General features: G+C 52.1%; 9 protein-coding genes across 9 annotated transcripts; 4 read left to right on the forward strand and 5 right to left on the reverse strand.

Moving 5' to 3' along the window:
- Window positions 1-173: 173 nt before the first annotated feature.
- PtrM4_130520 (Qor, NADPH:quinone reductase and related Zn-dependent oxidoreductase) lies at window positions 174-1,448 on the forward strand (the record flags this gene model as incomplete). The annotated part of the gene is made up of 4 exons (XM_001941082.2): window positions 174-243; window positions 420-458; window positions 507-633; window positions 692-1,448. The coding sequence occupies 4 exons, from the start codon at window positions 174-176 to the stop codon at window positions 1,446-1,448; spliced, it is 993 nt and encodes a 330-aa protein (XP_001941117.2).
- Window positions 1,449-2,259: 811 nt separating this feature from the next.
- Window positions 2,260-2,901, reverse strand: PtrM4_130530 (Atrophin-1 multi-domain protein; the record flags this gene model as incomplete). Its single annotated transcript, XM_001941083.1, has 1 exon — window positions 2,260-2,901. One exon carries the CDS (start codon window positions 2,899-2,901, stop codon window positions 2,260-2,262), a length of 642 nt encoding a protein of 213 aa, XP_001941118.1.
- Window positions 2,902-3,954: 1,053 nt separating this feature from the next.
- Window positions 3,955-4,345, reverse strand: PtrM4_130540 (uncharacterized protein; the record flags this gene model as incomplete). The annotated part of the gene is made up of 2 exons (XM_001941084.2): window positions 3,955-4,288; window positions 4,344-4,345. Coding segments are annotated over 2 exons (336 nt in total).
- Window positions 4,346-6,299: 1,954 nt separating this feature from the next.
- Window positions 6,300-6,674, forward strand: PtrM4_130550 (Cerato-platanin multi-domain protein; the record flags this gene model as incomplete). Its single annotated transcript, XM_001941085.2, has 1 exon — window positions 6,300-6,674. The coding sequence occupies one exon, from the start codon at window positions 6,300-6,302 to the stop codon at window positions 6,672-6,674; it is 375 nt and encodes a 124-aa protein (XP_001941120.2).
- A 1,757-nt stretch (window positions 6,675-8,431) lies between these two features.
- PtrM4_130560 (Dimer-Tnp-hAT domain containing protein) lies at window positions 8,432-10,984 on the forward strand (the record flags this gene model as incomplete). The annotated part of the gene is made up of 1 exon (XM_066108995.1): window positions 8,432-10,984. One exon carries the CDS (start codon window positions 8,432-8,434, stop codon window positions 10,982-10,984), a length of 2,553 nt encoding a protein of 850 aa, XP_065960987.1.
- Window positions 10,985-11,934: 950 nt separating this feature from the next.
- On the reverse strand, window positions 11,935-12,793 carry PtrM4_130570 (Ecl1 multi-domain protein; the record flags this gene model as incomplete). The annotated part of the gene is made up of 3 exons (XM_001941086.2): window positions 11,935-12,604; window positions 12,657-12,716; window positions 12,768-12,793. 3 exons carry the CDS (start codon window positions 12,791-12,793, stop codon window positions 11,935-11,937), a joined length of 756 nt encoding a protein of 251 aa, XP_001941121.2.
- A 1,683-nt stretch (window positions 12,794-14,476) lies between these two features.
- PtrM4_130580 (methyltransferase) lies at window positions 14,477-15,794 on the reverse strand (the record flags this gene model as incomplete). The annotated part of the gene is made up of 4 exons (XM_066108996.1): window positions 14,477-14,622; window positions 14,652-14,832; window positions 14,885-15,415; window positions 15,546-15,794. The coding sequence occupies 4 exons, from the start codon at window positions 15,792-15,794 to the stop codon at window positions 14,477-14,479; spliced, it is 1,107 nt and encodes a 368-aa protein (XP_065960988.1).
- Window positions 15,795-16,159: 365 nt separating this feature from the next.
- PtrM4_130590 (40S ribosomal protein eS24) lies at window positions 16,160-16,719 on the forward strand (the record flags this gene model as incomplete). The annotated part of the gene is made up of 3 exons (XM_001941088.2): window positions 16,160-16,236; window positions 16,300-16,547; window positions 16,640-16,719. The coding sequence occupies 3 exons, from the start codon at window positions 16,160-16,162 to the stop codon at window positions 16,717-16,719; spliced, it is 405 nt and encodes a 134-aa protein (XP_001941123.1).
- A 659-nt stretch (window positions 16,720-17,378) lies between these two features.
- On the reverse strand, window positions 17,379-19,601 carry PtrM4_130600 (FHA domain protein; the record flags this gene model as incomplete). Its single annotated transcript, XM_066108997.1, has 2 exons — window positions 17,379-19,166; window positions 19,350-19,601. 2 exons carry the CDS (start codon window positions 19,599-19,601, stop codon window positions 17,379-17,381), a joined length of 2,040 nt encoding a protein of 679 aa, XP_065960989.1.
- Window positions 19,602-20,948: the final 1,347 nt, after the last annotated feature.

A 20,948-nucleotide genomic window follows, 5' to 3' on the forward strand; every position in this document is an offset into this window, starting at 1 on the left:
ATGTCATACTACACCAGGTCGCCTGCCCGCTACATCATAAATACTCAAATACGCCGCTGTGCAGCCGAGATCTCCAATGACATGCACGATAAACCCCGCAATTCATGCCGCAATAAGAATGTGGGGGCCTGTTTTACCAGATCCACCACATCCCACTGGACAGCTTAGGAACCATGGACAGTATCGGCGAGTACTTGACGCGAGGCTTTCTGGAAGCATCTTATGGGTTTGTAATACTTTGGGGTATAAACTACATCACGCTGCTCAATTAAACGACATGTTCCACACCAATTCTTTGTTGTGTACCAATCGTCGTTCCTAATAAATCATGTCGAACCAAGCAGCATGGATTCCAGAGGCCAAGGGCAAGCTCCAGGTCAAGGAAGCCCCCATGCCAAAGGCGGGCAAGGGCGAGGTAGTGATTAAGAACCATGCCGTCGCTGTCAACCCAGTAGACTGTATGTTCTTCTCGATACTTGGGACACTCGATTTACTAACTAGAGTAGGGAAGATTCAGGATTATGGCCTTTTCCTAAAAACGTACCCCTACATCTGTGGAGTCGACGTTGCGGGTGAAGTCCACGAAGTGGGTGAGGGCGTCACGCACGTCAAGCCCGGAGACAGAGTATTAGGGTATGCCGTTCATTTACCATGCTACGAACTGATATAAGAGCTAACGATGCGTCTGCAGCCATGCCTTTTCCCTCGTAACCAACAACCCAGCTCACGGTGGCTTCCAACTCTACACCGCGTGCAACGCCCTCGTTGTTGCAAAGATTCCGTCAAGTATGTCCTTCGCAGAAGCATCAGTCCTCCCTCTCGCAATCTCAACCGCAGCCACCTGCCTCTTCAAGAAAGAGACACTCGCCCTACCCTTACCGTCCTCCAACCCCCCTTCAACCAACAAATCAGTCTTGGTATGGGGCGGCTCGAGCAGCGTGGGCGCAGTAGCAATCCAACTAGCCGTAGGCGCAGGCATCAAAGTCGTCAGCGTAGCAAGCAAGCACAACCTCGAGAACCTCAAGAGCCTAGGCGCAACAGCGGCTTTCGATTACAAAGACCCCAACGTCACCCAAGACATCATTGCTGCACTCGAGGGCACAGAGTTTGCGGGTGTGTGTGATGCCATCGGTACTCCCGAGGCTGTTGCCGCCTGGACACCCGTATACAAGAAGCTTGGTGGTCGCTATGGCTCGGTGCTGCCGACGGACAATGGTATGCCCGAGGGGATTCAGGGCGAGAGTGTTTTTGCGGTAAGCGTCGCGCTTGCGGATAAGTACATTGGCGATGTTGTGTGGGCGCAATGGGTGCCTGAGGCGCTGGAGAAGGGGACGCTGAAGCCTGTGCCAGAGCCGCTGGTCGTGGGCAAGGGATTGGAGGCTGTGCAGAAGGGGTATGATGAGCAGAAGAAGGGGGTTAGCTTCCGCAAGGTTGTTATTGAGCTATAGGTAAAGCTGGTCATATCTTTCTAGCAATGTAGGATACAAACGACATGCAACAATTCATCTTAAACGCGATGCCGGCGACTGCTTGACTCTCACATGTGAATGTTTACTTACATCACGAACCCACTTTGGGTGGGACCGGCGAAACGTACATCCGAAACCCCACTTTAAAGTTTTTAGCTTCCTGCAAGCTTCCAAGGTTCATCTGCAGACTCAGTCTCTCTTCCTTCAACATTCTGCGCATCGAGCTCTCTGTAATGTCCAGCCCGCTCATCCTCGCTACATAGTTGCAGTCATTCCTGTAAGTTATATGCCGTCTGCTTCTACACAATCTTTCCTTCCCATTACATGATGAAACATTTCCACATTCGCAGTTTCCACGCTAGCCATCAATTGAACCTACAACCGATGGACAATGAGCGCGAATACCTTCCTTGGATGTCTGATATACTCTAAAACTTATTACAATACTTTGCTGTATCTGTGTGAGCTATCGCTGACTCGTTCAAAGTGTAGATGATCATTCGCTCTCGCTCTCTAATGTTCGGAGACTTCCCCTGTCCGAGAGCTTTTGGTGGAGTGATCGCTGGATACTTGCACTTACACAAGGTATCACACAGCACGTTGGAAGTAGATAAATATGGAGTAGACTTGTTCATTCAATTCTCATTTACAATTAAGACCAAACAAAAACTCCTCGCTCTTTCTCAATATCAACGCTGCTCCAGGCACTGCCTGGGATGTGGTATCTGTTACACTCAATCTCTCGCTAAATCTATACCAGGGTATATCTGTCTTGCACTCCATCAAACGCTTAAAGCATGAAGAAGGTGAAGAGACCGGTAAGACCGGCAAAGGCGACGCTGCCGCCGACTTGGGAAGCAGCACCAGTTGATTGGGGTGTGCCGGACATGCTGGCCATGCTGCCGGATCCGGATTGAGTTCCTGATGAGCCCGAGCCCGAGGTAGCGGTGCCGTTCTCGTTGACCTTGCCGCCGGTACCAGCCTTGGATGTTGGGGAGACGTTGTCGGAGGCGGCAGCGGCAGCCTTCTTGTAGGCGTCGATGGTGTTTGCGCCAGAGGCAGGGGGGTTGATGACACCGACCATGCCGCCTTGGCAATGCTGGCCCTGGGAGCAGTAGAACCAGATGGGAGCCGAGGCGTTCTTGACTTCGTATGTGAAGCTGGTGCTAGCGGCCTTCTCCGTGTCCGTAGTAGGAACGAAACCTGACCACATGCCGTCGGCCATGGGCTCACATGGCTTGGCAAAGGTGGACTGAACGACGGAGTGGTTCTTGGGCCAGAAGTGGAACACAACGGTGTCACCCTGGGCAGCAGTGACGGTTTCGGGCATGAAGACGATGTTGCCGGTCTTGTCACCGACGGCGACGATGTGCTCGGCTGCCATGGCAGCACTGGCCATGGCCGAGGCAGCGAAGATGGTGGAGAAATGCATTATGATGGTGATGTGCGTGGGTGTGTAAAGAGACTAGCTCGATTTGGTATTAGGATAGTGCTTAAGTGAGGGAAGCTTTTGTTTGGTGTGTGTAGTTGATTGGTGATGAGAAGTGATGAACTTGGTTCTGCCTTAGAAAGAATTAGAGTTGAGCACATTCGAGTCCATTATATAGCATGGCGGTACAAGCAAGCGAAACAGTTGCCGCCGCCTGAACGGATGAGTCGGCTTGCTCAGGCCCGGGGGCATGAAGAGTACGAGACTTGAGGTGTCGCGGATGATTTCCTGACGCCAGGCCGTTGACGGTGAGATCTGGGGAACCATAGCGGTCCAAGCGGCACGTTGCGACTGGTCAGGTTGGGGGAGGCGTCCGTATCCAGCCGCGGTGTCGCACGGGCATCGCTGTTTGTTGTCTAAGCCTCCAGATGTGACTTGTTTGAAAGCCAATTGCCGCTGGCATCACAGCCCCTATTCGCAGGGTTGAGGCGTTTCTGGCAGAGGGATGAAACGTGGCAGTGGCGCGATGCAACAACTCAAGTTTGGAGACGCTTGTCCGCGCTAACTGACAGGCAAATCGACAGCCGTTGACAGCGGACACTCCACCGCCGCGGCAGGGCCTGCTACGGTCTTTCTTTACGGCCTTTCATCATCGTCGCTTAGGGCCTTTCACGGATATTTTCAGCTAGGCTAATAATAGTTAGCGCTGTTGTCAAAGGTGAGTTGCGACTGTACCGTAGTAAAGCAGGGGAGATCTGAACCACAACACATGTCTACCAAGCAATTGCTGATACGGTCGGTATATACACGTCCTATCTCTTGATGCTGCCTAATGTACCGCCTCGATCCTACATCAGAGCTTAGGTACTAGTATTTCAAGTGGAACATGATTAATTGATACTTCTAGACCGCGACTGAATTAAGCAATGGATTTAATATTTGTATAAAGGGGTACGGTACTTTAGTAAAAGAGTTGGTTAATAGTATAATCTTTTTAGCTACTAACCATCCTCTTAAAGCTTGCCTATGCATCTCCTTCTTTCCATCTACCTACGCCTACTTATGGCATTTCCTATACCCAAAATCTCCACATCTCACTGTAAAGGTGACCCATTCGCCAGGTGCCAGAAATAGAGGCTCTTCATAGTCAGCTGTTGAATCCCTTGCGCCCCGACAGACACTACACACGAAGGGCATAGCCCCGTTTACTAAGCCCCGCTCAGCTTCCTCGATATCACCACCAATATCTTTACACATTAGAAGAGATTTGGTGTTGCGGTCAGTATTATAATCTTGAACCGCTGAATTCGAGAAGGAGTAGTAGACGGCACAGTCTTTAGCGAAGGCTAGAAGGGGGGTTGAGAGAAGAAGGGTGGTGGATAGGTGACGCCTAGGGAATCATTTAGTGTGGAAGGTTATAAAGTTCTTTAGGATTATAGGCTTACATTGTATTAGGTAGGGAATACTTTGTTTGTAGAAGTTTGGCAGGAGGAGACTTGGTCGTCGTAGGGACCACAGGGTGAAGAGTCGAGGTGGACTCCTCGCAAGGGCTGGTAGTCTCCGCTTGCGGGGCTTGCGGGACTATAGATGTTTGGCAGGGTGGCGGGTAGGAGACTAGATTGGTGACTTCGTTGGGTGAAGAACGAAGACTCTTAACTACACTTTGTAGATCGTGCGATAATGTACATACGCGTGGTCTTCCGTGCTGACAGCTGTAGCCACACCACTTGTACGCCGACACAATGTCACATGTCACTGTAAGTCCGAATAAGCTCTAAAAAAATTGTATTACGCAAATTGATCGCGACATGGAGGAGTCGTCTACATTCGTTATATTACTCTAGATACCTGTCATTTGTGCTCGCAGAACACACACACACACACATACACACACACACGTCAAATTTATACTCGCAGAACTCACACAACAATACATGGTACACCAGACGCAGGCTTACGGGATCAATTAAAAACTGCTTGCCTAGGGACAGGCAGTACCAGAAGCTGTTGTCGGCCGACAACCTGTGATGAGGCGAGAAGTTAGTATGCCTCGAGGCTCGTCCCCAGCAAAAGGGCCGAGCTTGGTGAGATTTGGGCAGGTGAGCCATTTCAAAGCGGCGTCCACGATTCATTTTGTTCGTGTCGAAACCTACGAGCGCTTCAATCTGCCCTTCAGAAGGTACCGTACCTATGGAATATATGTCAACTCCACCTGCATGACGGAAAACTGGGTTGATTGCATTTTGATGGCAGATGTCAGGTGATTAGAGCATCAGTCAGCTCTATGCATTGGACTGGCAGCTAATGCAACGGTCGAGGCCATCGTTGCAATCGTGAGCGTTACCACGACAGGCAGCTCCTTCCACCCATGGTATTCCCGGGGTCTGGCCCTTGAACGGCCGGTTCTCACCACAGCAACCTCGCTGCCTCGCTGCCCGAGGTTGTCGGTCAAATGTCGTATCGTGTTGCCGGATCCGCTGCCAAATCGCGCCATATCGGATGCAGCGGGTTTCCGAATCGTCAGCACGGCAGGCCTGCTGAGGTGATAAAAAGGTGGTTTTTCCGCTCCGTTTTCCGTCCGTCGGTGGGGGACGGACAGCCGCAGAAACAGCCGTAGAGAGTGGCTTACTGTGCTAGCGAACGAGCCATGTGTTATTTGGTCATTGCTAAATGAGGTATAGTTGGCTAGTCACGTGTCGCTGACATCTCGTAGCGTCCCACCGCATGACCACACCGCAGCACACCGCAGCGTGAGAACTAGACGCAGTTCCATCGAAAACGTCTTGAATGCGCCCCGAGCTTGAGTGGAGTGCTGCGATGTTTTATTGATCGCTATGCATAGCTGCCAGTTGCGGCTTTGGCCAATGTAACCTCCGGGCTTGACCCTCGCTTCCAACGCTTGCTGTGGCTAGTGCAAGCCGCACCCGCAGCTAGAGGGCTAAAAATATCTACCATCTCCGCATTTACTCTCGTGTTTGATTGCGCTATGAGCTCATTTGGTCTATAGTACGGGATTCTAGAGGGTGCCATGGTCATCTGCCCTCATGATTGCAATTAGTGTTATGGGAATTATGGCAAGGGCGAGTCAGATCTGAGCTAATGCTCACATTCCAACATCGTTGCCCGGTAGACTAGGAAAACTAGAGAGAGACTACGACCGATGTGACCTTACGAGAGAGGCAAACCTCGCATTGCAAAGTGGAGTGTTCAGGGTGGCGAGATGTATAAAGGACCATGACAGTCGCGGTTGAAAAGAATCATCATCAGCATCCATCATCATCATCATCTACTAATACCAACTCTACCAAACTCATTCGTTTAATACATCACACCTCCAAATCAACCACCAACCTCAAACCATCACCATGAAGTTCACCGCTGCCATCCTCTCCCTTGCCAGCATGGCTTCCGCTATTACCGTCAGCTACGACACTGGCTACGATGACGCCAGCCGCTCCCTGAACGTTGTCTCCTGCTCAGACGGCCCCAACGGTCTCATCACCCGCTACGGCTGGCAGACACAGGGAGCCATCAAGGGCTTCCCTCACATCGGTGGATACCAAGGCATTCCCGGCTGGAACAGCAACCAGTGCGGTACCTGCTACGGCGTCACCTACAACGGCAAGACCATCTACGTCCTCGCCATCGACCACACCGGCGCTGGCTTCAACCTCGCCAAGGGTGCTATGGACGAGCTCACCAACAACCAGGCCGCTTCCCTCGGCCGCATCGACGCTCAGTACTCTCAGGTCGCTCTCAGCAACTGCGGTCTCTAAGCGTTTTCGCCCGCTTTTCTTCAGCATGACATGGAGGATCAAACACACGACGACAAAGCATATCTTAATGTTTTTTTTTACCGATAATCATTCCTTGTGAATATTCGCATAGCGTTTTGGATTTTATATATAGAGCATGAGAGATGGCGTTTATAGCACACACTCCTTAATGACGTAATGCAAAAGCAATTGAAAGACGAGCTTTTTGACCTTCTGTTTGATTCTTGAAGTACATGCTGTGCCTTGTGAGATGATCGGTGATGAGCAGTGTTGGGACGTGGTGTTCTGCTTACTGAGAAAGTTTTCCGACTCAAGGGGCACGAGCTGACCTTGGGTTTGACCGAATGCTTCTCCGAGGATGGACTGTCGGTGAAACCTGGATAATCACTAACAGGCAGTCCGATGAAAACCACAAAGACGAGGACCTGTTTAATTTTGGGTGGCACAGAAGAAGTGAGCATGGCCTTTCGTTCGTATGTAAGCACTTGATGGTGACAGGAGAAATGTTCAGTAAAAAAAGCGTATCGGTCTGAGGCCAGGGACTCCTGATCTCAGACGACGCGTAACTATATCTCTTTGATCCAGTAGAGTATACCATGAAGTACCCAGATGGTCATTGTACCATTGTCTCGAACAAGCTCAGTGACTACAACACCCCTAGCTCTGATTCTGGTACCAGGAATACAGTTTTGCGAAAGAAGAAAAGCAAAAGAAAGCGAACCAGAAAAATAAATCCCTCGCCTACATAATTCTACGCGCGTATGGTTCCTGTACCCGTTCGATCATCGTTCCGTACGTAGTAGTGCAACCTTATCTAGAATACTGTCTCTATCGAACAAGGCTCTCCGGTTCTCTGCCAAGGTTATTTGGAAACCTTTGCACCCCGAGTACTAAATCAATCCAATGTATCAGTACTGTGACGTCGCAATATTCGTTCGTCTTTACCCAAGATTACTATTTGATGAATATATCATTCAGTCATATGCGAAAGATTTGTTAATCGGCTGGAAGTTGACCAGGCTCCTAAGAAGTAAACTTATGTGTAAATCAGCCGTTGAATTGATCGTGAACATAACAATGTCTGGTTCTTGTATCCAGTCTTTTATCTCACTTCCATCTTCTCAAATCGCTCAATTCCTAATCGTCATTGCTTCCCCCGCCCTCCAACGTCACCTACTTGTACAACTACACAACGATCAGATCCAGAACCTATCCCTCATATCCAGATCGTCACTTCTTCCCCCCACTCCAAACGTCACCTACCTAAATAGATATCCAGCGACCCGATCCAGAACCTACCTCCAATCCCCACCTACCCACCCAGCCAACCAGACTTGTCATTAAGCAAACGCGTTTGAATAGTTTGTTTGATTTGCTTGACTATAAGCAAATTAAACAAACCAAACGCTGCCTATAGAAATATACAAACAAATCAAACGTACGATCGAAATTTGTTTAGTTTGTTTGACTGTTTGACTAATATTACATAGCGAGCTGTTCTATAGATGATGTCCTAAGGTGCTTTAAGATCGACTTTAATGATGTTTTTGAGATAGCGGAGGTAGCAATTTCGCGATAGTTTTCTTGTGTTGCATCTAGCTTAGTCATCATATAACTACACGAGCGTCGCTAGCCGTCGATGACCGCTATCTTATATCCCATCTCCCATCTTCTATATCGCTGTTAGCCATCTTTTGCAGCTACACTACCGTCTCTACAGCACGTTTTAGTGTTTCTCGTTGCCCAACACGCCGAAAATGCCGCTTCGTAACCTAAAACGCGCCGCCGAGGGCACCCCCGGCCCCCACGGCCCCCACAAGCGCGCCAAAACAGCTAAAGGCAGTGCATCGCAGCCTATCCTGATGGACGATTCGCAGCCTGAGCTGTCTATCCGCACCTCGCCACGTAAAGCCCTAGCTGCTGCAGCAAGCCAGGCCACCGAAGACGCGCCGTTCGAGTCGCAGTTGCGCGACGCTATACCAGAAGCTACTATACAACCGCCGGCCGAGGGTAGTAGGGCTGCTACGGAGGCTACAAGTGAGGCTATCGAAGGCGGGGATGATACTGGCTTTGATGACGAGTTTACGGACAACTTTGACGGCATTGATTGGAAGCGTTTACCGCGTTTTACGAAGCCGCTGCGTACGTTGAAGCGCAACAAAAGTTGGGTATATCAGTACGGTTACCGCGTTGCCTCTCTCCGTGAGCCTCATCGTACGTTCTTTGTTTGCAAATACTGCCATCATCGTAAGATCTTTTGCGCCTATCCAGAGGTTACAAAGTCGACCAGTAACGCTATCAACCACCTCGCGCAGAAGCTACTTGGCCACGGCTACGATCGCAAGGGCAAACTGGATTCGATTACACTACCGCGAGGCCAAACGACGCTTAAGATGATGACCGAGGGCGGTGTCGATGTACCTCAAGGCGTCGCTAACGAGCTCGGAAACTTCGACGTACAGCGCTTTCGATACGCCGCTGTTACGTGGCTTGTCGACAATAACCACCCTCTCCGCGAGTTCGAAACGCCTGCGTTTAGGCAGATGATAGAGTTTGCCAACCCGGAGGCAGCTGACGCGCTGTGGGTAAGTCACAACAGTGTAGCTAGCTTCGTGATGAGGCTGTATCGCTATATGGAGCCGCAGGTTGTTCAGATGCTCTCGTCGGCTATTAGTAAAATCCATATAAGCTTCGATGGCTGGACGACAAAAGGCGGCAAGCGCGGCTTCTTTGGAGTTGTTGCTCATTTTGCTGACGCCGACGGCACTATCAGGGACCTACCTATCGCGCTGCCTCAGCTTACGGGCGCCCACACGGGCGAGAGGATAGCTGAAGTTGTTGGCAATATAATCGATGTCTTCGGTATAACACGTAGCCAGCTTGGGTACTTTGTGCTCGACAACGCGTACGCTAATGACACCGCCGTCACCAAACTCGCCCAACGCTTTGAATTTACAGCAAGCCATCACCGCCTCCGCTGCGGCCCTCACACACTTAACTTAGTCGGACAGATGATTATCTTCGGCTTTGATAAGGACGCGTACGATAATGATCAGGACGAGCACAAAACAGAGGCAGCCTACCTACAAGAATGGCGGCAGCAAGGTCCGCTTGGTGTACTAATCGATATCATCAACTACATCCAAACACCGCAACAACACGATCTTTTTGCCGATTGCCAGCGCCGTGTTAACGCTAAGGCTCCCGACCAAAAGCAGGAAATACTCGAGCCGGTAAAGCCAGTCGTCACGCGCTGGAACAGCTTTCACGACACCTTTGTACGCGCCGCAAAACTCCATAACGCCGTTGATGAGTACGCCCAAAGCCACATCGAAAGGACGATGGGCGCCGACGCGTACGCGCGTAGCCGTAACAATAAGCTCACTAAAGTACCAGCTTGGATGAGATCTAATGGGCTTACGGCTGACGATTGGGCGGTAATAACCCAGTATATATCAGTGTTGGAGCCGCTAAAGGAGGCGACAAAACGGCTTGAAGCTCGCGGTAAAGCTGGCCGTTTCGGCGCGATATACGAGGTTATACCTGTCTTCGAAGCTGTACTTGCCGTGTACGAGCAGCTACTTAAAAACCACGAAAGCGTCGACTATAATGCCAATAGCGCGCCAGAAGATCACCTTCCTATCAACCTACGCGCAGCTTGGGCAAAGCTTAACGCGTATTACACTAAGCTCGACGAATCACCCGCATACTTTGCCGCTACCTGCCTCCACCCATACTACAAGAACTACTGTGAGAACAGCTGGCGCGACAAACCGAGCTGGCTTGAGGCAAACAACGCTGGGTTGAAACAACTTTGGGCGTTCTATAAGCCGCAAATACAGCGCCAAAGTCGCCCACCAGTGCGGCTCTCAAGTGGTATCAACGACGCCATCAACGCGCTCGTTAATGCGGAGCCTTATGGCATTGTTGAGGTGACAGAGATGGATGAGCTGGAGCGTTGGCGACGGTTTGAACTCCGCTGGACGCAGGAGCAGTTCGAACAAGGTAGTAATCCTGTTAGCTATTGGATAAGCCTACGCCCAAAGTATCCTAACCTAGCGCGTATGGCGATCGATATATTAACAATACCAGCCTCAAGTTGTGAGTGCGAGCGGCTGTTCAGCGAGCTCGGTGATTTATTAGAGCCAAGGCGACGCAAAATTGGGTCACAACTGCTTGCAGCAATACAGTGTATACGAAGCTGGCGCGACGCTGGCTTTAAGCCTCCATCTGATTACAACTCAGGCGATGTAACTGACGCTGAGGTAGCTGCAATATACGAAATATGCAAGTGGGACAGCGAAGCTTAGTAATATATACGATATACGATTAGATCAGCACCTAAACAGTATCAAATCTATCAAACTTTCAAACAAACGGCCTCCTAAAACACTATCAAACTAAACAACTCAAATACAATCTTAAGTTTTGTACAAACAAATCAAATCAGCGTCCAAAGTTTGTTTGATTTGCTTAATGACAAGTCTGCAGCCAACATATTTGCTTCCCCAACCTACCTAGCGCAAGTACCCCGACGTCACCTCCCCGATCCCCACACCCTCCCGCCTCATCCCTATCTCCCGATCATGCCGGCAACCAGCAGCAGACAGGTCTAGACCGCTCATCATACCTATCTCGGTAGGTTACAAGGGACGGTGTACAAGATCGATCGAGCTGGATACCCGATTCTGGTTTGTTTAGGCAGCCTACGTATTGTATATTACCGTGACAACACAAGGTAGACTGAGCAGGGAAGGACCATGTCGGTTTTGCTTCACTAGTCGAGTGACGTCAACGCTGGGGGTTAGCGGCGGGTTGTTCCATGACGCAGTAGGGTAGCGTTGCGATCACGCATAGAGCGGGTAGGAGATTTTGTAGGTTACGATGGTGTTGTCCTTGAAAATGGTAGAGTCACATGATTACACGAGAAAAGAGCTTTGAGTAAAGTAGATGGTGATGATGATGTGGTGATATTGCTTCATAGCCGTCTATCTATCTATCTACCTAACCCCCTCACCGTCCACCCATTGCACCTGTCATGATGCCACTACTTCCTTTGAGTCAACAAAGGGATCTAAACACACTTGATGGTATATAGCTGTGGTAAAAAGAAAACTCAAAACTTTTCGGACTGTGTGTGTGCGTAGCGAGGCTCGCGCGCCACAACAAAAGCTACGCCTGCATAGCAACAAGAGTATACACCGGCCGTGGTGATATATTGGAATAACACATGCGGGAAAATAATATGCCCCAAGGGTTTCTAACGGGGTGTTGAAGCAAGTAGTCGACCGAGACTTCCACTAGCGAATGAAGGCTCAGGGACGGGCGACTTTGCATAGACGATCTCGCCTTCAATGGTACTTGTCGAAGTGCTTGTCATGGAAGGCGACGACTTATGTGAATACGACTTCTTGGGACTTGAGTTGTTTGGACTTGATGGAGCCGTCACAGGTGTAACAAGATCAATCGACTTGGCGCCATACGAAGAACTATGTGACGGCTTGGTCCTTGGCGGAAGAGGTCGCGTAGTGGCAGGCGTGTATGGAAGCGAGTAGCTTACTGACGACGCGGGGGTATGCGACAGCGATGGGGCAGCGCTAAAGCTAAACTGCGAGGTGGACGAACGCTGATACCGGGGTCGGTAAGGTCGTGCAGCAGCCTCGGATGAGTAGATGGATGACTGGAACTTGCGAAGATAATTTGAAGCTTCCGAGTTGGAGCGCAGATAGTGTTCGTTGGTGTTATCGTCCGACGACATGTCGGAGAAAGCACATGATGATCGCTTTGACTCTGGTTGAGTGGGCGATCGCTGGGGTACAATGTCACGGAAGGCGAAATCGTCAAAAGAGAAGTTGGTGAAGGGGGTTGTAGGCGGTGAGTAGTGGTCGAAAGAATAGGTAAGGCTCTTCTCGCTGTCCTTCTTCTTGCAGCTGGACGTGCATTAGTATGATGATCAGTGCTGCAGGATTGCGGAGCGCATACCTTTCTGAGCAGTAGAGGACAGAATTACTAGGGACAATAATTTGCTTCTCGCAAACAGTGCTGCAGAGTAGTGTTAGTAGTTGTGCTCGAGGGGAGTGGGTGGCGACATACCAGTAGTTCAAGAAGCTTACGGCCATTGAGTCGTCGTCGTCGTCGTCGTCGGTTTTGGGGTAAGGAGCGGACTTGGAAGCAGCTTTGCTTCCGAGGGAATGAGTACGCTTTGACAGAGGCCGAGACGGCCGTGCGTGCGCAGGTTGCGACTTTTTGGAAGGGTGGGACTGATGCCGAACGTGATGCGTGGCCATTGTGGAGGTGGAAGAAGTTTAAAAGCCTCACTCAGGTACGTGTGCACGGTGCGCGATCGCGTTGCAGGATGTAGTAGGGCGAAGAAGCGGTGACACAGCCCGCCGAGCTACCTTGGAGCTGATATGACGGAAGGTTCGTGCGTGGCTTTGTTTAGAACGCCTTATCGCGTTGGGCACTACGCCAGGGTTTTAGCCAGGAACACTATGCTGCTATCGAGGTTACGCGGGAGATGCAAGAAAGCGTAGCATGGGTGGGAAACAGGCCAAAGAAGCCGAGGAAATATAGACATTAAACAAGGGACAGACAACTTACATCAAAGAGAATCGGGACGTGCGACGTCGGGAGGAAGGGCAGCAATGATAGCAATAGGGAGTGGGAGCACTGCAGCGGCGGTCCGGACACGATCTGCGACAAGGGCTTGCGAGTCGTCAATGTGGTCGACGTGAAAGAAAAGAGCCGAGTATTTCCAGGGTGAAGGCGGCTTTCAGCGGCAGTCGAACAAGCAATGTATCGGGAATTGATAACAACTGAGCGAGGGACAGTGGTCAATAAGTAATGACAGGCCCCGGCTGTAGCAAAAACCGAAGTGCACGGCGCGAGCAGTTCTAGAACGTTGGTCGACGACGACGGCCTAATTGCAAGCTTGCGCGTGTGGAGATGATTCGTGATAGCGATCACGATAGAGCCGCCGTTGATATCATTCAGCACGCCATGCGGTCCCCCACCCCGCAGCACCCATACCGGTAACGCCCCTCGATATGCACAAGCACATCCACCACGGTGCCTCCCTTTCAATCTAACTGCGATGCCATGAGCCGTGCAGCGAATTGCGGGAGCGCGCATGCACATGGAAACGACAACAAGGTCCACGTTCATCGCATTTGCATTTGCTCTTTGGTACGACGTGCAGCGAGTACCACACTATCCACACCTGTCCATCCGGGTGCGTATCAGTACTGCACCACCAGGACGTGGCTCCGTGTTGCGTGCGCGCTCAACACTATGAGGTCTTATTGCAAATGTCTCACAGCCTACTCAATCCGGTAACCCGCGCTTCCCCTCCTGCCTACTGTACCTTTGAGTCGAATCACGAGTCGAATCACACTGTGGCTCCGCGGACTCATGTCGGGTCGTCTCTTTGTGCACACATTGATACTTATCGCCAGTCGGCTTGCGAGCCGTCGTGCGTCGTGCGCGTCCCTGTCTATAATTCGTGACTCTGAAGCAGCGGCTTCTGCCTGAGCGACTTCATGACTGTGCATTACTAGAAGATGCGGGTCCCTTGCCCTCTCTACTGTACCTACTCCCGCAACTCTACCCTAGCTGCCGCGCCATGAAACAACCAACCAAAACCTCGACACCAACAACACTCACCGTCTCGACCATCGCAAATCGCCAAAAAAAAACTTGTTAGGCCCGAAATACCTAAGACGTTTCCCGATCGCCAGAGGGCGTACCCGCCCACTAGCGCATAATGTGTCGGTCAAGAGATTTTTCTCCAAACCCCATCCATCTCAGACGGCAAACGGCTCAGCCTTGGCCTGGCCTTTTGTGATGCGCCAAATGTGGATCGGCGTCGAAGTAGGGTAAAATGGACCGCACTGTTGATGTTCAGGCACCGGTGGAAAATCAACTTGCTCGAACCCGAAGCTGTTCCGTCCTACCCCACAATAGTCAGCAGTAACTCACCGGATGTCGTAAAAACGGTTGATAAACAGGATGCGGGGTACCCACTACACGCGTTCAAAAAAGTCTCGAACGTCTGCTCATTGCGAATGGTTGCGGATATGAGGACTTGTAGTCCCGAATTCAGCTCAAACAATTCCCACATGGTCGAGACCAAGCGGGGGATGACGCTCTTGTCGTATGTCTGTTACGCTGTCAACCCACTTCTCCACGACGATGCAATCATAACAGCTTACGACATCTGCTCCCAGAACAATATCTGGTACCTCCATGCCATAGTCTTCAGAGAAGGTTTTTACGTCAACAGGATACCCCCACTTAAGAGCCGCAGTACCGACTTGACACACACTTGTCTCATCGTCGACATCGAGACTGTTGAGAAAGAGATTAGTTTTGATGGCATCGACGACAGCCTCATCGCCATCGGTCGCAACGATGCCAGCGATGCCAAGGTATCTTGCGCATAGGATGGATAGCATGCCAGTCCCTGCACCCAGTTCGAACAGCCTTTTGCCACATACTGATGATCGGCCAGTCTCGGAAGCCAAGTAAGATCCAAGTAACAAAGCTGCTTCCCACGTCCTGAGACCTGTGGTTCCGGACGAGGAGATGACGGATCTCGCTTCCAGTAGCGTTACCGTACGCTCCATGGTGGCGTGAGGGAAAGCGTACGTCACAAACGCCTTTTGCTGTGCAGCGGCTGCCTCGGAAGGCATTTCAGCAACAAGGAGGCCAGTCATTGCTTCCATGAGGTCATCTGATATCTCCTATACACGGCAAGAAAAGCGAGGTCAGCACTAGCTGCAACAGGCTGTTTCCCGTAGATGAATTTGATAAAGTACATAGTCGAACTCGGCGAGAAAAAAAAGGCCAAAATGAAGAGATAGGAGACCATACATCCTCCTCAGGGTCAGTTATGGACCTCTCGAGTTTTGCAATGAGCTGTTTCAAGATCCTGAGCTGATAGCGATCGGGCGGCGGCGAAGTGATGTTGGCCATGTCGAACAAGTTGCTGAACAGCCATGACTGCACCTCAGGGGCCTTCAAAGTCGCATCATCAGGCCATGTCAATTGATTCGGCTCTACAAGCTGAAAGTACTGGCGTTGTAAGATACGCAACTGTGATGTGTTGGCCGGGTCGATCATGGCTTTGGAAGTTGACAGGACGATCTCCCAAGATTGCTGTAGGTTGCAGTAAGCTCAATATTTGCCCTGCCTTTACCCAAACCCCCCAAACTCCAGATTCTCTCGCAGGGCAAATGGCGACCACAAGCACGCTTACCTAATTTTGTGGCGGGGCGTCTTGGCAGTCTAAGCGAGGCAGTCGCACCGCCGACCGCCGACACGACGCACCGCAAATTCGACATCTCCATCCCGCCGCCAGCTAACCACAGCGAATCGACAACAGCAGGATCGATCTCTGTCCAGTACGTCCTTCCTTCACCGTACTCGCTCCTTTCGCAATTGTGAGCGACGTCTAATTCCGGTGCTGCAGGTCGAATCTATACACCATGGCCGACTCTCAAGTTACTCTGCGCACGCGCAAGTTCATCCGCAACCCTCTCCTTGGACGTCGTCAGATGGTCGTGTAAGTGCAGGATATAGCGGATCCGCTGTCGTGGAGGAATCAAGTCTGACGGGAATAATGCAGCGATGTCCTCCACCCCAACCGCGCAAACGTTTCCAAGGACGAGCTCCGCGGCAAGCTCGCTGAGCTGTACAAGGCCAAGAAGGACGATGTCTCCGTCTTTGGTTTCAAGACACACTTTGGTGGTGGCAAGAGCACCGGCTTTGCTCTCATCTACGACAGCAACGAGGCCATGAAGAAGTTCGAGCCCCGCTACAGGCTAGTACGATACGGCATGGCCACCAAGGTCGAGAAGGCCAGCAGGCAGCAGCGTACGTCTCCCGCGACCCCATACCTCGTCTTGTGGGCATGGCCATGGCTTGGATGGTACAATTGAAGGAGATATACTAACTGAAACCAACAGGCAAGCAGCGCAAGAACAGGATGAAGGAGTTCCGGGGTACCGCCAAGACCAAGGGTGGTGCGAAGAAGGACAAGAAATAAGCGGGTGCATACTGACGATGACTACGAAAGTCATGTCGCTGGGGTCGAGTGGCAGTTTCTCTGGGACTACTGGTTCGCCTATATGGTTTTTCATCATGGTGGACACGGAGTTGCTTCTGCGGGCATCGGCATGTATATCTACGATCGCCTGGAAAACTCTTGCGCATGGGACCGGATCAACAAGAACGGATGGCGTTTGAGACGAATTGTGTGCTAACCAGCAATGCATATCATGGACTTTACGATCCTGCAAAAACCGCTGTCGCTTGTTCCTGATTCCAAACTTCTATTTCCATCTTCTGTGTATATTCTCTGTCAATCTCGGAACTTTGCTCATTGGGCCGAAACCTTATCCGGGCACTATTTTGATAAATATGTTGTCCTGACATTTAGCTCGACTTGACAAATTCCCTCACCCCTCACACTAGCCCCTGATACTTGCCACTTATGGTCTCAGGTTCTGGATTGCACCGGCCCAGCCCAAGTACTGACGATCACCAACTAGCACGGCCGGATATAACGTAGCATGGACTTGTTGATGTTGTCGTTGACACAGCTTGCATGTATTTTTTTTTCATTATAATTAATAATTGTTTCCGGATAGTTACTGATAGTGGTGTTTGTATAAAGTTTCCATCTAACGACACAAGCGCAATGCCTCAGCTAGGAGCACTAGTGTCCGTCTTCACCGGCACAGTAGTAGTTGGAGCTGTAGTCGTAGTGACAACAAGACTGTGATCTCTCCCCGCAGTCTGAGACTGACCATGCCCCTGCGTCTGCGCCTCACCACCAGCACCAGTCTGAGCTACAGTGGTAGCGGGTGTAGTGGGAGTAGACGGCGGCACGACCCTCTTCGGCGCCTGGGCCTGCGAAGTCGACATCTCCCAAAACCTCCGCGGCACATTCTTGGCCGGCGGCATACCCAGAAACCCCTTGCCGCCCATGCTCTCGAGCGGCTTCGCCCGCCCTCCAACATAGCAGCCCAAGTCACCACTCCAGACAAAGCCGCCGCCGACGACGCCCCTCAGGACGCCAAACGCGCGTGCATCACGGTACGCGATGCCCGTTTCAGGATCGCGGTACCGTGCGATAGAGTTTGTAATCGGACACAGTTTCTGCCCTGGTTTGAGCCCGATTTCCGCGTCTGGTTTGTGTGCCGCGTTCTTGCGAGGCGGTTTCGGAGGCGCAATGATTGTTTGGTGGATGTGTGATGTGGCTTCTGCGGGCGTCCAATGGAAGAGGGCGACGTAGAGCTGGACGAGAGCTGATTTGTCCTTGTCTCTAAGTAATGAGGCTGACATGCGGGAGCGCGACAAGGTTGGGGGTGGGGCCTCGAGGTTTGGGAAATTGGAGAGGATGAGGAGGTTGCGGAGGGCGCGGCGGATTGTTTTGCGGCGCGGTGGGGGAGGTGGTACGGCGGGTAATTGGAACTGGGCGAGGAGGTCCTGGGGGCCGATTGCTGAGCTGCTGGTGTTTGGGGGTATTGGTTGGTCGGTGTGGGGAGGATATGGTTGTGGATGTGGAGAGAAGGGCGGGTGGCAAGTTGGGTATTGCTGTTGGAACGGCGACGCCTGTGTGAACGGATTGGGAGGAAGTTCGGCCGGCGTGGGAGCGTACTGGTCGATGCCGTATAGGAAGCTGTCTTGGTTTGGTGGTGCAAACATGACATTACTTGATTGTGTCATGCCGTGAGAGCCCATGAACACATCACCACCCTGGGATGCTGCCGTGGTCCATGGGATATGTGAGGTCTCCTGCTGTGGTAGGGTTGCCGGTATTGCAGGCATTAGTGTTGAACTCATTGGGGGGTGGAAGGGTGCTAGAGAAGCAAATGCAGGTTGGCTGTCGTCTGTATGGTGTTCGGACGGTTGTTCAGGCTGGGCTGTGGAGACGTCGGGTTGTTCTGTAGTCGACTCTAGCTGAGTAGAAGGGTTGTCCACCTCCTTGTTGAGCTTTTCGTCGAGATGCTCCAAGGATGGGGCATCTTTGCCCGTGTACTTGAGCTTGTCGTCAACCCAGATGCCCGGCCCACTGTAGTAGCGATAGAAGGGCCCACCGATTTGACGGTTCTTCAGCGCATCAATCTTGGCCTGTCTTTCTGCCGCTCTCGCCTCTTCGGCCTCCTCCCATCTGTGTAGGGTTTTCTTGTTGATTCTCTCGTTGCGAGCAGCTTCCGCAAGTCTTTCGGCCTGGGTCAATGGCTTTTCCTTGGCCTTCATCTTGCGTGCCTCAGCAGCCTTCATCATGGCCAGAGTATCATCACGCCTCCGATCCTTCTCCTTGAGCTTTGCCAATGTGGCATCCTTGTTTGCCACCGTCTGCTTCCGTTTTGACATGCGCACTGGGCCGTCCTCTTCGGTGGGTAGCCATGATGCTCGTTCCGACTTCTTCTTTGGTCGTGGAGGGGCATGCGTGGGCGATTGGGTGCGGGGGACGTTGAGTTTGACCTTTTTGCGTGCGGCGACGGCAGCTCGTGCGGTGAAGGGGTTGGTTGCGGCTTTGCGCTTTTTGTTGCGCTCGTGGCGCTCTGCCTTGCGCAACTCCTTCTCCCCCGCGTCATCCTCGTCTGCGCCATCGTCGTCCTCTTCCGAGGATGACGAATCCATGTTGTAGTCCTCTTGCTCATTCACGTCGTCTCCTCGGAACTCTTCCTCGTTTGGCGCCTCCTCCCATTCCTCCCCCCACTCCTCTTCCTCGGCCGATTTGGCGAGCAGCGTGGCCATGCGGTTGCCGGCATTGGCTCTCCGCTCCCTCGTCTTGACCATGAGGTCGACGGGGGCTTCATCATCGCTCTCATCATGAGATGCCTCTGCCTCTGATGTCTCATCGCGATCCGAGGGCGGGGCGTCCTCCATGACGACCTCGGGTGGGTCCTCGGACATGGTGGGTGGTGAGAAAACCAACGGCAGGCGCGAGGATGCGCGGGGAAGGTGCAGACGAAGCGGCTAGCACCTGAGGCAACGCGAACGGGCTTGGGGCGGGGAACGTCTTCCACTCTTCCAGAAGGATTCCATGAGACACGGATTATGCGCTCCAAGAACGGTGGAGTAGTTGAAAGGCCAGACTGCTTGTAGCGCAAGGGGCATGGGCCTTGTGCTGTGTGAGGTCCGTTATGCACAACCGGCACCTTGGGTTTCAGCGGCGGTTGGAAAAGGTGGCAATTGTGTTTGTCGGACGCAAACGGATGTCAAAGTGTCGAGCACGCGCGTGTGAATGACGCGCCGGGCGATTGAGATTGAGAAAGCCGCCAAGTCAGCGGAAAATGCTTGGCCTAGCTCTCCGGGCCTGAAACATAGCGTGCGTATGATTGATGGCTATGGAGCCAGCCCCAAGACTATGCCCATTAGGCCGGTTAGGAGCACATGTCACGTATGCAAGAATGCAGGATATTGGCACGCCCGCAACGTCAGCCTCGTGTATACTGCATTGCAACAAGCTCATGGTCAAGTTGCACACGGTGGCATCTACTCGCGACTACTATAGACTGCATTGCTGCCTGTGTTTGAATTTGAACCACGGCTCGATCCGCATGCAGGACCCCCAACCGCACAATAATCCCGTCTTGAGCACGCGCCAGCCAATCACAGCCGGCAGCCGGGTAGAGGCACACAAGTGTCCACGTCAGGCCCTGAGGGACCGACTTTGTCCACGCGCCTCTGCGTTTCAGACGTTGGGGGGGCATGCGGCGTAGAGGACAGAAGGGCAGGCCCGCAGGAGGTAGCTGAATCTGAATTGGCCCCTGAAAGCTTCGTCGCCGCTGTACAAAAAGCAAAGCACGGCGGCCGAGCGAGGCAAGAGAGAGAGAGAGAGAGAGAGAGAGAGAGAGCTCGTTTCCCCTCTCTGTGTGATTCCCAGCCTGTCATCTTACTCTTGCGTTGAACAGCTTGCCCAGGTGTCCTCTGCAGCCAACAGCCAACGACCGACCATCATCGCCGTACCCCCAGCTCTCGAGCCTCCGTCCGTAACCTGTAACGTGCTGGTTCTGGCTGCTGTCCCCAATCGAGCCTAGACGCCCGTGTCCTGGCGTGTCCCCATTTCTAGCGGAAGCGAGCCTGAGCATCCACCGCGCATCTCCCACTGCTCATCATCCCTCATCGCTTCTCGCTCCCCCTCCCGCCACCGCTGCCCGCTGCGATCTTTAGCTATATCGGACTCTCTATGAGCTCGAATGCTTAATCGGCCATCTGTCTAATCCCTATTCCTTCTGTTCTCCAGGCACTCCGGTGATC

Source organism: Pyrenophora tritici-repentis, chromosome 7, assembly GCF_003171515.1.
Source record: "Pyrenophora tritici-repentis strain M4 chromosome 7, whole genome shotgun sequence".
NCBI classification, from domain to species: Eukaryota; Fungi; Ascomycota; class Dothideomycetes; order Pleosporales; family Pleosporaceae; genus Pyrenophora; species Pyrenophora tritici-repentis.